Here is a 14,990-nt window from a genome sequence, read left to right on the forward strand (position 1 = left end):
TAATCAAACAATTCTACCGTCTTTCAATTCTAAAAGGTAGAGCACTTAATTACTGGGGCTTCACCTTGCATAATAATCAATTATCTCCTAGACCATCACCGGACTTTACGCATAAAGGAACAAAGACAAATAATTTGTTTTCACTCTTCCATGTAACGGATAATTGGTAGTTGCATTAAAATAATTTGTTATTTTTTTTAATTGTATTTTTTTTTTCAAAAACAATTATTTAAATGTCTTTTCTTTAGAGCCACGGCTCTAGAATTACGTTAACACTGTAAGTCAGACATATCATCGTACCGAAGTCATTTAATTGATGTAAATAAATTGCTTACAAATTTCAACATATTCAAAGCAATCTTTAAAGTATTTCACTTTTCTAAAGTTTCTTTTTTTTAATTCGGTAATTATATCAAGAAAACTGACAAATAATCACGGCAATTTCTTTCAAAAATGTTAATTACAGTCAAACTTCGTTATCTCAAACCTGATTGGACTGAGAAAAACTTCGACGATTCGAGATATCGAGGGTACAATACTGAAGGAATATGTGGTAGGGACTTCTACATCACTTCGACATATCCATAGTATTCGAGATATCAGAGTTCGAGATACCGAAGTTCAACTGTAAGTAGTTCGACTGTATCGGCTAGAATTTCCTCTGCTTTTCAGAACATGTGTTTTTACTTTTATCAATATGTACGACCATACCATTTGTGTAACGAACTGGCGATTTTTAAAAAAAAATGTGTATTCTTTTGTAATTATAATAAATAGTGAGTCAGTTGCGAATTTTATCGCGAAAAATACCGCGAAATTTTAGTGCTTCGCTTAAACTCTGCAACACAGTAAAATTTTAAACGATGGCCAACCCTGACTGATTCTTTAAAGTCATCATTTTGCGAGTTCTATTGCTGACACAATATCCTTGTTAGCAAACACAATGAGAAGGATATGGAGATAACGAACATTATTCAATATCAAAGTCATTTAAACAATACAAAAAAGGAGCAGAGAAAACACCGACCTCCAAACCATCAGAGGTGGGAACAGGTGCCATGGAGGAGTGAGCATCCCTGCTGACCGGGCACACCCGCTGTGTGCTCCTTGACATGATCGGGAAATAACGAAAAATCTGTCGTCAATTCAGTGTATAAATAATGGACTAACAATTAGTATGAAAAACGTCAGTCAGCATTTGACTCAATGATTAACTGTATTTGCTGACAAGGTCATTGTATCGACCATAGAAATTACGAAATGATGACTTTAAACGAGACTGCTGATATTCTTGTTTCATCAAATTGTTTGTCAATAATTTACCTCGTCTTAGAAAATGTTCATATGTAGAGCATGTTCTTGGGTATCGAATCAACTGAGATATATAAACTCCGTATGCAGGTGATATTTAGGAATATTGCTGCATAAGTAAGGGAAGTTGTCGATAGAAAAGTTTAAGTCATCATGTTTATCATAGAGCTTATTTGTTAGATTACCATTAATGTCTTTTTCAAGTGAAATATGCAAGAATGAAACAGATGTGTCAGACTTTGTGATGTGGTATATTTTTATCTCAAGCCCACCAGGATATATCGTATCGACATTGGAATGGAAATTGCCATTATCAATTGATTAACAATACATCGTCGATATATCTAAATGTCGAGTTGAAGGCCACAGCAAGTGTTTTCTTCTTTTCACGCATAAAATTTTGCACAAAATCTGCTTCATATTAATACAAAAATAGGTCTGCTATTAACGGAGAGCAGTTGGTACCCATGGGAATTCCAATACTTTGTTGGATTGTTAATGAATCTAACTTTTTTTGTCCTCTTCACAGATTTGTATTGTTTTTATATTTTAAGATCGACCACATGAAAAGAGGCCATAATTACGCAATGATTTGTCTATTTTTTTTTAATTTAATCTTTCACGACAAGGCGCACACAGCGATCAACATGGGATGCTTACTGCACAATGGCACCAGATCCTTATCTGATGTTTTTAGTATTTCGTGTTTGCTTTGTTCTCAATTTATTTTATTTCAATGGACATTTGAGCTTTATCACGGTTTGCTTTTTCCATATCTCATTAAAACAATCTGATCCGTTCCCTTCAAGTTTGATAATGGAATACAAGTACCTGTAAAGACAATATCAACGAATTTGTCCTAATTTAATGAATAGTGGTCATATCAGAAAAGAATACAGGATCATGTATAATTGTATGCCTTTCAATCTCATAAAAATTAATTTTTTTAAAGACTTATTTTGAGTATAACAGAATTTGTGTTGTCAGTTTTGAAAAATCAATGAATACTAAATATTACAACATAGGGAAGCGATTTATTTTATTTATTTATTTTGTCAAATAATACACACTTAGACAGAAAAGAACTCAAAAGCTGTACCTTAACCGAAATATATGTGAATTAACAATCAACTTTAAAATCAATTTTATTAAAAATATGGAAAGAGAGACATAATAATAATGATTGTTTTTGACAGTCTGTTTTCTATAAAAAGAAAGGTTTTAACACACTACTTCATCAGTATTATGGACCAAATGTTTTTTAAAATTTCATTTATTGAAAAATATTTTGCTTGTTCGATTAACAGTACAAGTTATTGCTTATTTTTGTTATCACAGTGTAATTTATCTTTAGTAGTTATGTATCTTTAAAGAACACGTATTTATTATTGTGTTAGGTATCTTTAAAGCACACGTTATGTATCTTTTAAGCACACGTATCTATTGTTCTCTTTGTAAGACGTATGCGACTGCACGGACTTTCTTTCCTACATGTAGGATAAACAGGGTATCAATTTAAAAGCTGATTAAGAGAAAACGATACAAAAGTTGTGATTTTCATAATTAATGCTGGTTGTTTTGTTGCATTAATTTCTACTTCAGGGTTTGTTTTTGTTTGATCAATGAAATAATCATACAGAGTCTTAATGTAAATGCTTTTCTGCTCGGAAGCATTGATGGAGGGAAAACAAGATTTCGCCCAGTCCCATTCTGGTAGATCGAGAGATGCCAATGCCTGCTAGGAAGTTTAAAAATTCACATTTTTTGTAAAAATTTACAAATTTATAAACATGGCCCCACTGCAGCAAATATTGAAAGTGAGGTTTGCTGCTGGACATATTGTTTAGATTGCAGAAACCTCCCAAAAAGTCAATGTATGCAGTTGCTCCACAACTACGCAATATGCCAATACGTCAGTTACATAATTCTGTGTTTTGTACACTGCATGAGAAAATTTGGTTCTGTTCCTGTGCAAAATACTTTGTTGCAAGTGTACCTAGACGTCAGAAGTAGAGAGAGGACACAAAGGTAAAGGTAGGAAAAGTATAATTAGTTTCTCAAAGTTGCTTATTTCTGATACGAAATATTAGTTGCATGTATATTTTTGATTATTACTCAGTACTTTTTCGAAAAAAAATTATCCTTCCAAAAAAATGGGGAAAACTTTAATAAAAGTATGTATAAAGAATAGAAATCAATTCGCAAAGCTTGACTGTTCTCGAATTACATTGTACTAACAAACGTAAGAAGTCAGTAAATACAGGATAATACAATGCACGTTAAGATGAAAATTTGTTTGCACATAAATAATGATCTATTGAATATGATTACATATTTTAATCTCTGGGTTGATTGCAAATTTGATTATTTTTCAAAATCCATGTATTAACCTCCTTGTAAGATACTTTCAATGGAAGAGCGAACATCTAACAGCTTCTGGTCAATTTGAGCGTGATTTTTTTTTTTTGACTTTGCTATTTCTTGACGTTCAACATTGTGATGTCAAAATAAAACGCTCTCTTTAACCTTTTGACCCCTTTCCATATCATGGTGTTTTGAATGACATTTCCACAAACATTATCTGCAAAATACCCGTTTCATGTAAATATTAAGTAATTGTTTACCACACTTCCATACACAAATAAAACTCAACCAAAAATTAAAAAAAAGTTTATTCTAACAATACTGAAATCTTGAAATTAGCTCATACTGATAACAAAACAAATACGCACATGCTTTGAACAATATCTTCAAAATTAATCACAAAAATAATAATGAAATGATCACCCTTTACAAGTCTTCAATACGTTGTCCCCGCCTTTGAGTTTTTCTGGACACCCTGAACAATACCCGACAGTTGATGGTTCTGTTCTATTGGCTGCCACACACCACCAGAATTATAGTTTATTTTAGCCCCTTGTTGATTCTGCAGACCAGGTTGATTTATCAGTTGGTTGTCGTGTGCCTCTATTTGATTTGCTGATAGTTGTGCACTTTGGTTGATGATTTTCCAATCTTGAGGATTATGAACATTTGGTATTTGTGCGTTTGGCATCTGTACATTTTGCATCTGTACATTTGGTATCTGTGCATTTTGGGCACTTTGTCCGACAGGTACATTTTGTATTTGTTCATTTTGAGAATTTTGATTGGCAGGAACATTTAAAATATGCGTGTTTTGAATATAATTTGGGTTATTTGAGTTTACAGGGACATTCTGTATTCCTTTGTGTGTTTCTAAGTTAAATTGAGAAGGAACATTTGATAGCTTATTATTTTCATTAGCAAGCAGATTATGTAAATTAAGAGCTGGTTGTTGTTGTTGTTCGGGAACTATCACAGCCTGAGCCATCATTGGATTAGGATTAACAGTTTTCTCAGCATCTACATCTGAATACACAACAAAAGATTCGGGTCCATAATCCGCAATTTGACCCGATTTTAAATTGTAACTTATCCTAGAAAGTTCCTTTTCAAACATTTTCCTTGCTGGTGATTCTGGTGGTAGTCTTTCTAAGTGGATATCCTGTCCTGATATTTTTACTGGTTTATTTAATGAGACAGAATTGGGTTCACCAATAGTCCGATTAAGTCGTAGTAATTTTATAATGTGGTTATCAGGTTGTGTTACGTTGTATAATACTATAATGGCTAACGTCAATGTTCCCGCTCCAATAATTAATGGTATCGTCTTGACCATGGTATCAACTGGAAATACATGTAACTGATAGTTATCAAAATTTTGAATAACGCTATAAAAAATTTCAAAAAAAACCCCTCCAAAAATATTTTTTGTTGAAATGATTGTTCATAATTTAAAAATAAGTGACACAATCTAAAATTCACAGCATTTGTTGTTGTATTTATATTTTGAAATGACAAAAATAAAATAATCCTGATATATTTGAAAAAAAAATATACTGCGTGCAATTTTCTGCATCAATCTATGATTATTTTTGCACATTTATATCACTATATCAAAACTTTAGGAAAATCTGCATTAACTGTTGTTAAGATTATTGAAACTACATGTATTTATAAGTACATGTACATAAATCTGTAAGTCACTGCTGTAGGGGAGAGCATTGTATTTTTGTATCCTTAAACAAACAAAACAATTTTGTACATGCATATCATGTCAGTCAAATGTAATCTTGGAGATGTTATTTTGTATAAAATACGCCAAAAAATAATTATAGTACATAAAACAGATATTACTTATAAAGAACGTGACCACTTTTCCTTACTGTGATGGTAGTTTTGTTTAGGTCAGGAAGAAGGATATATTTAGAAACATTATCAGACATTGTTAAGCGCAAATTACAATATAATGTTGTCAGTTACTTTGAAGTTATGTAATTTATCTTAACCTTGAAATATATGCTTTACTTTTGTTTATAAATATGAAGAAAAACGAACCTGTTATCAAAACGTGCAGTTTGTCCTTTCCACGTTAACAGAACATATTTAAATGAGCTTGTCATTCATTCTTTCTCATGACATTCAATGTTTCCTGAGGCAATAATCTGTCAGTTACACGTGCATTTTAACCAATTGGCATCCCGAGGTTGTTGTCTTTTTCTTTCATGATTGTGTTTTTATTCTGAACAATTTAAAATTAAAACAAATCATTAAGTTTGATTTTCAATAAGGAAATATACTAGTAGATAAGTGCGATGAATGCTTTTTTTATTATTCAAAATGAACCATAAATTGGTCTGATGTTGCATCTTTAAATAAAAAGGGTTAACTTATCACGTGTCTGGAAACTTCAATGAGATTTTCTACGTTTTAAAGAGGAAAACCCAATTCTTAAATTAGAAAATAATCCTGATTCATCAATCTAGGATCTTGTATAATTTAATATTAGGACAATTTGCTTTGTTAGCCAAATTAAAAGAAGCGGAAGAATAAAAGATATGTGATAAAAGAAGTAGCTATCATACACTGAATAATGTCCACAAACTGCTTTAAAAGGATCCCATTATAAATGATAATACGTGATTAGAATGCGTCTCTGACAATTTCTTGTATAGCATTGATGGCAGCAATTTGCTGCAATAAAATAGACCTTATTTTTTCTGTTTATTCCAATGCTTTCCTTATGAAAGATGTAATGTTCAGTTTCACCATAACATTAACCCCCGAGTCAGAAATAAATTTTTAAAAAGCGAACACACACCAGGAATGCAAGGTTTGATATGTAATAAAGCAAAAGCTGTCAGAAATGATCATATTTCTGATGAAGAGAAATTTATTATTAAAGTTGTATTAGGACACCCCTGACCTAAATTATTTTAGAGGATAATTAAATAAAAGGATCGTAGGTATTTTCATGAATATTCTCGAGAGCATAAGTATGAAGTGCTGTAAAAAAAAATGATACTCACCAATTATCAAAGAGAAGCATCAAAGCTAAAAAAAATTATGTTTCCATTTCCCATGGTTTTGCACTTTTGTGCATACTAGCTAAAGAAGTTTTATATTCCACACTTTGTACTAAACTCAGTTCACCGCATACATAAAAAATAATTTCTTTCCTTTTTTGTATGTTTTGTTTTAATGATTTTGTCTTCTTCAATTTTGATAATGTGAAGAATACTTAGAACTTTGTTTGCTGGAAAAGTCACTGTGTAAACTTAATTCAAGAGACAGTACTATTTAAATCCGAAATATATTTGATCATTAACGCCACAACAGTTATTACTTATTTTCTCTCGAGTTTATTTTCCTTCATCACTATTAAATCTGATTCTAGCCTACAATGTATGTATAACATTGCATTTCGTGAAAGTTAAGGAATCGAAATAATAGATCTTGATGTAGTTATGCGACGTATTCTTTTAAAAAAATTCAATTAATGTTCCTCGTAAATATCTATAGACATACCGGATGTGTACATACTGACCTAGAATGTAAATGCAACAGTAACATAAAGTATGAATGCACCAGGTTATTTGATATGACTTTTGAAAAATTATGACCATGATCTGGGCTTAGTTTATCGTGACCTACATAATATCACTGCTTTGTATTCTTTTTGTATAGAATACAAAAGAAGGTCTAGAATCAGCTAAAAGTTTATGTGAAGAATCTATATAGCGCACTACAACATACATCTTGAAAGTCTAATGTTTAAATAATGTATATGATTCCAATCTTAAACCAATCTGAACTAAAACTTGGTTGAAAGATGTAAAATTCATCTCATATAACGATTTGCAATAAAGCTGAAAAAAAGATACATTGAAAGTGAGATTTTTTAAAATCTACAATTAAAACAAAACATGAGTTCTAATTTTTTTTCTTAGTGGCAATAAAATTGAGTATGAATCAAAATATCATTTAATAAGAAATATTAATGCATTAAATGAAATATATGGAGATATAGGCCCCCCTAGTATTCAAGCTCAAAAGTCAATATGACAATACAAAATAGGAGCAGAATAAACATGGACCTGCAAAACAGAGGTGGGAGCAGGCGCTATGTAGGAGTGAGCATCTCATGCCGACCGGTCACACCCGCCATGTGATTCTTATCATGATCGGGAAATAACGGAAAAATCCGTTGTCAATTCAGTGTGTAAATAATGGACTAACAATTGGTATGAGAAACGTCAGTCAGCATTTGGCTCAATGATAAATTGTATTTGCTGACAAGGTCATTGTATCGACGCCAGAACTTATGAAATGATGAAAAGACTTTGAATAGAACAATTTATCTTTACTTTAAACATATTTTTTGCATAATACAATAAGGATTGGACAACAGAGAAGGCCTATGTACACCCTCTCCCTGTACAATTTATCTTTAAACTGCAAAGTAATTTTTGACCAAAATAAAGGTTAAAGCAAGGTATTCGATATATGAGTTCTCAATCATGCAAGCTAAAAAATCCTTAAATAAGTCTGCATGGGATAAAATGTTTACAGTTCCATTTTGTGGGGGAAAATCAAAATGATTATTGGTACCCATGGGAATTCCAATAGATTGTTGGAAGACCTGGTCTCCAAAACCCACATGAATATTGTCAATAAGAAACTCAAGCATCTTTTTGATGTCAACTTAAGGGAACATATGTGAACAATCAGCATGTTTTTTAACAAAATGATTTATTTTGCAAATGACCAATGACATGGTAAGTAAATTTCCGAGTTCCATTTAAAAAAGCAGATATCAATGAAATAAAAATCCTGGAATCTTATTTATTGTGGGGAATGGTCGTGAGTAAAGTTGAAAAGTCGTAAGCTGTTGAATTTGGTAAAATATTGTGATTTCAAATTTTCCAAAAGTTTCTTGGAATTTTTAACTATCCAAATCTTAATTTCACCTCTTCTCAAATATATATTGTTGCTCACTACTCTTGACGTTCTCCTTCACTACTATTAATATCTTAATGGTGTGTAAAGAAAGGGAATGGTTGAACATTTACTGGAACCAGCTATGTATCTTTGTAAGAATTGTTATGACGTTTATGAAGCTTACGTGTGGACATATGGTGAGATCGAATAATTGTTTAAAGTTAAAAGTAAATTTAATAAATCAGGAATTTTCCTTGAATCCCAAGGACTGGAAATGAGAGGATTGCATGGATACAGATGATTAAGATGGTTGTCGAGGGGATGTTCCCATACGAAACCATTTTATACAGAAATAATTTGCGTTCCATTTTGATATCAACCAATGAAGGGCTAGAATACAAAATTAAATTATTTTGATGTATTTTTTTATTTCAACTAATTATTAAAGTTGCACATATGGTTAAAGCATTTTATAGTTAGATTTTTAGGTACATTAATTTATCAAAAAAAAAAGAGATTATAACTTGTGCACACTTTTAATTAAATCATTAAAAATTTTGTTTATTAATAATTGATATGTATGATTTTGTGTTTTAAGGACAGGCAACTCAAGTGTGAAAATTGACCAACTTAGTGCTGATTTATGAGTTATCATTTATAGGAATGATATATAGGCTGCTTCAGTTGGTATTGTTTTGTACACAAAAGTAGACCAAAAGAAGGAAAATTTCTTCACTCTGCCTGAAATAACTGGATCAAATGAATGAGAAACGGACTATATTCAGGATTTTTAACTCTCTTTTTTTACGATTGTTCTGAAGTTGACAATATAATGTCATGTTCTTTGTGTGTGCATTTTTATGCTTCCTTTATAAACATATATATTTCTACAAGTAAATGCAACAGTTAATTATCTTATTTGTATTACTAAGCACAAAGAAGAAAGACTAAGTACAACAATTAGAAGGGGGTATATTTAACTTTATATTTTAATGAAAAATATCACTTTTATTTAATTTAAAGCAGTGTCCGTAACTGTATAATAAATAAGTTTAAAATTTTTGCTAAATTTTAAAACCATTGATTTCTAATGACAGCAAAGAAACACTTGGGAAACACTAAAAACTGACTTGATTAAAAACCATTTGATACTTCGGACCTGCTCTAATAAATTTTTGTTAATGAGTTATCTTTTTTTTTCATCGAACCCTAGCGGTAGTTGAGAGGCCTAATTAATTCTTTGGTTTTTGAGAAGTTTGTTAAATCATTTTAATATGCTAATCAATAAAATCATAGTAAGGAATATAAAACACCGATGCTCAGTCTTATCGTAAGGATCAGTTCCCGCCAGATAATTACACGTTGAGAAGTTCTTTATCAAAGTGAGTATGCAGTGTAGAGTTTCTAAGTATTATACAACCTAAGTATATATACCCTATATGTTTAATGGTAAGCATCATATTCCAAGATGAATTCTTGACGTTAAAATTGTTCTATGTTTAACGAAATATTACAGTATTGCAGTCTGTATGTCCCTTAAAAACACAAAGAAGCACTCCCAACCCTCCAGAGTTACTCAGATGAGCGATGTGACCCATGGGCCTCTTGTTTAAATTCAATCCAGGGGTTAATAGTCCGATCTTGAAATTAGACAAGTTGTCTCAGATGCATTGCTGTTCTTGCAGATATATGTAACGTCCAATACTTATATATAATTTTTAAACTAATATAGCAATCCAATTTTCACAATAATTAAACTTTCCTTTCAACTTTGTAAAAAGTAACAAGGTACCATAGGTTTAAAGCACCCGATTTATGTTTTAAGCGGAGCACGTGAGAGTGAACATACTGGTTATACAATTAGTAGAGAAAAGAAACACTTTTCAACGTCGTGATTGACATATCCTAAATGTCGGTCACGCAGACTCCAGTACAATGCATTGTATAGAGCACATTATAGTTCTACAAAGTATAAAAGTAGACATACCGTGATGAAGTATACGTTGGCTTAACAAATAGGGTAAGTATTTTTTTATGAATGATTTTGAAAATTTACAAACAACAAAAATCAATAAAATCCACTTTGAGGCTTTCTAAATAAGTTAATTAATATTTATGAAGTTATCAATTTATTTACATGCCTTTAATGATTGATTGTCAATCAAAATTGATTTTATTTGGAAAATTTGTCAAACCATATATATATTACTCACAGAAGAAACGAAAATCTGCATTGTAGTTCCTAAACAGCTATAGCAAGATTTATTTCGAATTAGCATAAAAGGGCGATTATGATTGTTTAAAATGTAATTACCAACGGCTTTTCCTAATTAGCGTATTGATGATAAATGGGAAATCTCATCAAACACTTGAAATTTAACATAAATTGATTCGAAAAGAGTTAGTTTTTCCCCAGAAAGAAAAAAAACATTTATATAATTTACTCTTAATTCCTGAAACTTCAAAAATATATCCCTCAACCGCGGTATGTATTTTTTTCTTTTCAAATTTAATTTTTCAAGAACTGAAATAGCTTTACACAATGTATATCTTATTCATTTTGACGAATTATTTAATTTTCAATTATTAGTTGTTTTTTTTTTTTAATCTTTATATGATTATGATTTTTATTTCAAAAAAATACTTGCAGAAACCTTCTTTGTCTGATTTGTATTTATAAAATGAATGCGTCACTGTTCTAACACTTGAATATAAAACATGGCAATTTTTTGTGAATTTGAATTTAAGTTGATTAAAAAATGTATAAACCATTTTTTAATGAAAATTTTGACTTTTTTATAAAAAAAAAAAAAAAAAAATCAATGTCGATAATTATAACTTTCCAAACTAAATGCGAGAAATGTTGAACCTTAGTTTATTTATTCCCTTTACGACCTATTTGATCTTGGATCATTAACATTAAGACTTGTCAGAAACTTGCTGTATAGTAAGATGTTCAAACCATGCTTAAATATAATTTTATGTGTATTCATTTTTTGTTCAACAGAAACTGTGTAGATAATTATTTTTCGTATTCAAAAATTATTCTTACAGTTGGTCATTTTTAGTGGTTTATATAAAATTCAATCCTAGACCTTGTATCAATTAAATAGATCCGATTCATAGAATAAAAAGTATTGCTCGTTTTCTAGTGCTTTCTGATAGTGATGCATTACAGCGCAAAATCATTCCATTTCTGGCATGTTTAATCCGGTTCCCATTTGAAATTGAACATTTCATCATTTCGTCAAAAAATCAATGATGCAGAACATATGCAAATTTTAGCTATATATAACTCAAAATACATCAAGGAAAACCCACATACCAAAAAAATACTTCAATACCTGTAAGTGTTTAGAAATAAAATGCTGGAAAATTCTTACAAAGATTTTATTACACATTATTGAAGCAGAATTAAAAGAAAGTTAATTTCAATGATTGTGCACATAAATACATTATACGGTTCATTCATTTGTGCTTTTAAAGTTATAAAGACACAAAAAATAGAAGTAAAATTTTAAAATATGAATTTGCTTTTATTTAAATTTTGGAAATGTTTTTGGACTATTTATAAGATGAAAGAAATAGTAAAAAAATGTATGCAAAAAATGTATGTAGGTCGTTGCAGAATTGAAACTGAGACTTATAATGTAAAGTGTACGCTATATTTCCCGATCAATACAAGGAGCACACGGCGGGTGTGACCGGTAGGCAGGGGATGCTCACTCCTCCATGGGACCAGACCCCACCTCTGACGTTTTGGAGGTCCATGTTTCTCTGCTCCTATTCTGTTTTTTTTTTTTGGACTTAAAAGCTTGATTACTGCTCGTTATCTCAAATCGTTTCATGAAGAGAATGTTCTTGTTCGTTACAATCACGAATTATGCCTAGGTCACGTTACCAAAGTGAAATCATTACACCTCGTTATTAAACAGTTCACACAGCATAAATCGTTTTTGAATGAGATAAAAACGAATGTCTTTCGCCCTATGAGGTCAATAAACTGAGGTTAGATTATTATGACCTATATAATGTCATTGTATGAAATGAGTGCTTTAATATCGTTTTACATAGTATACAAACATCGTATAGACTATAGTTCATGATAAGAATTAATACAGCGTTCTACAACATACATCTTGAAAATCCAATGTTTAAATAAAGTATCTGATTCCACTCTTAACTATAAATCGGTTGAAAAATGTAAACTTTATGTAAGTTTTTGCTCTAAAGGTGAAAAGAAAAAAAATAGAAAGTGATTTATCCAAATATTTGATTCAAACAAAACATGAATTCTGACATTTTTATTTTATCTATGAGGCAACAAAATTAAATTTTGAATCAAAATTTCATTAAATAAGAAATAAATACGCATAAAAAAAAGAAAAAATTTAAAAATTTAGATTTATCTTATGACTGTAGGGTCATTTTTGACCAAAATAAAGACAAGATATTTGGATATAGATATAGGTTCCAAACAATGCAAGCTAAAAAAAAATCCCTTTAAATTGCTAGGGATATGATTTCAATCCAATTTTGCGGGGAAAAACACCTTGTTATTAACTATAATTTTATTTCATATTTATCTGATTCTATTTTATCTTATATTATCTCAAATTGTTAGTGGCACTCTTTTCATTTTTATTCCGTTACATAATACCCGAAAATGCTATTAACTGATACATTTTTGTACTTTCGGGCTTTTTAAAAATATTTGTTTTGAATTATTTTCTTTTCAAATATATGGCTTAAAATATCAAAAGAAGATAAAACTATTATTTTGTAAGCAACATGGTTTAAATATGCGTCAAGAATTCTCGAATAAGACGTAAAACAATCATCAGTCCATTCATCACCTTAACAACATGGATCTCTTGAAACGTTTTCCAATGAAACACTTTTCAGTTTACATATTTTTTTGAACAAATGAAATCCTTTCTAGCATATTTTAAAAAATTAATCAACCATTAAAGATTTTATCTTTAATTAGAAAATGATGATAATTGTATCTGAAAATAATGAGGCGCCGTTTTGGTATTTACTGGCAAAAAGTGATATAACCTATTGAAGAAGAATAGGTGATATCACTTAATCGAATAGGTGATATCACCTATTCGAATTGGTGATATCACCTATTCATTTTTAATTGGTGATATCTCCTATTTGAAAAGGTGATATCACTTATTCGAATAGGTGATCTCACCTATTTGCATTGGTGATATCATCTATTTATTTTTAATGGGTGATATCACCTATTCGAATAAGTGATATTACCTATTCCTGCTGAATAAGTAATATCACCTTTTCGAATAAGTGATATCACCTATTCAATTGAATTGGTGATATAACCAATTTGAATAGGTGATATCACCTATTTGAATTTCTTACAACAATAAATAATGAATATATAGATTACCACTGGAACCAAGAAAATTCGAACTACCCAGTTTTCATGTGTTTTTCCAATTTTTCTTTTAGTTTACATGATAGATTAGTGAAATAAATTAATTTGTGAGCAAAAAAAACTACAACTTCTATTGCGGTTAATTAAAATTAAATGCAAAACTGTAATCAATTGTCTCCTAGAATGATGAGTTATAAAACGAAAGTAAAAGTAAATAAGATTTAGGGACCTATTGTCTTGAGAGCTGTTGTTATTTCATAAATAATTTGAAAAGGTGATATCACCTATTCGAATGAGTGATATCATCTATTCAAAATGATGTGGTGACATCGACTATTCGAAAAAGTGATATCACCTTTTCAATTTAAATAGGTGATATCACTTATTCGAATAAGTGATATCACCTATTCAAATTAGTGATATCACCTATTTGAATAAGTGATATCACCTTTTCGAATAGGTGATATCACCAATTCAAATTAAATAGGTGATATCATATTTGTGAATATGTGATATCACTGATTCGAATAGGTGATATCACATAATCAAAATCTGAATAGTTGATATTACTTATTCGAATAGGTGATATCACCAATTAAATAGGTGATATCATCTTTTCGAATGAGTGATATCACTTTTTGGCAGTAAATACCAAAATGGCGCCTCATAGAAAAATGCATTTAAACAATATTTTGATATTTTGGTGTTTTCCTTGTTTTAAGGTATTCAACCCCTAATAGCAACAAATTCAATGAAATTGATTATATAAATCCCATTTATTACTATTAGCATTAAGGGTGGGATGTGTCCTAATTTATGACCTTGAACTTTGGTAAGAGTAATCTCCCTCTCTTTTTAATTATTGAAAAAATAATTTAAAAAAAAAACGATTATCCGGGCAGAAAATTATTTTTTAATTGCCATTCTATTTATAATGTTTTAATGCATTTTCCCACCGCAATATTCAACATGA

General features: G+C 30.3%; 1 protein-coding gene across 1 annotated transcript; it reads right to left on the reverse strand.

Moving 5' to 3' along the window:
• Positions 1 to 3,845: 3,845 nt before the first annotated feature.
• On the reverse strand, positions 3,846 to 5,887 carry LOC134278560 (uncharacterized). Its single transcript, XM_062760866.1, has 2 exons — positions 5,731 to 5,887; positions 3,846 to 5,019 (listed from the first exon to the last, which is right to left on the reverse strand). The coding sequence occupies exon 2, from the start codon at positions 5,009 to 5,011 to the stop codon at positions 4,112 to 4,114; it is 900 nt and encodes a 299-aa protein (XP_062616850.1). The 5' UTR covers positions 5,012 to 5,019; positions 5,731 to 5,887; the 3' UTR covers positions 3,846 to 4,111.
• Between the last annotated feature and the right edge of the window lie 9,103 nt (positions 5,888 to 14,990).

The sequence above is a fragment of the Saccostrea cucullata genome, unplaced genomic scaffold (assembly GCF_032062105.1).
Source record: "Saccostrea cucullata isolate Sc308-1 unplaced genomic scaffold, CSIRO_AGI_Scuc_v1 ctg310, whole genome shotgun sequence".
NCBI lineage: Eukaryota > Metazoa > Mollusca > Bivalvia > Ostreida > Ostreidae > Saccostrea > Saccostrea cuccullata.

Excerpts from the sequence above, each read along its gene's own strand:
- LOC134278560 (XM_062760866.1), bottom strand. The coding sequence starts at position 5,011 with ATGGTCAAGACGATACCATTAATTATTGGAGCGGGAACATTGACGTTA.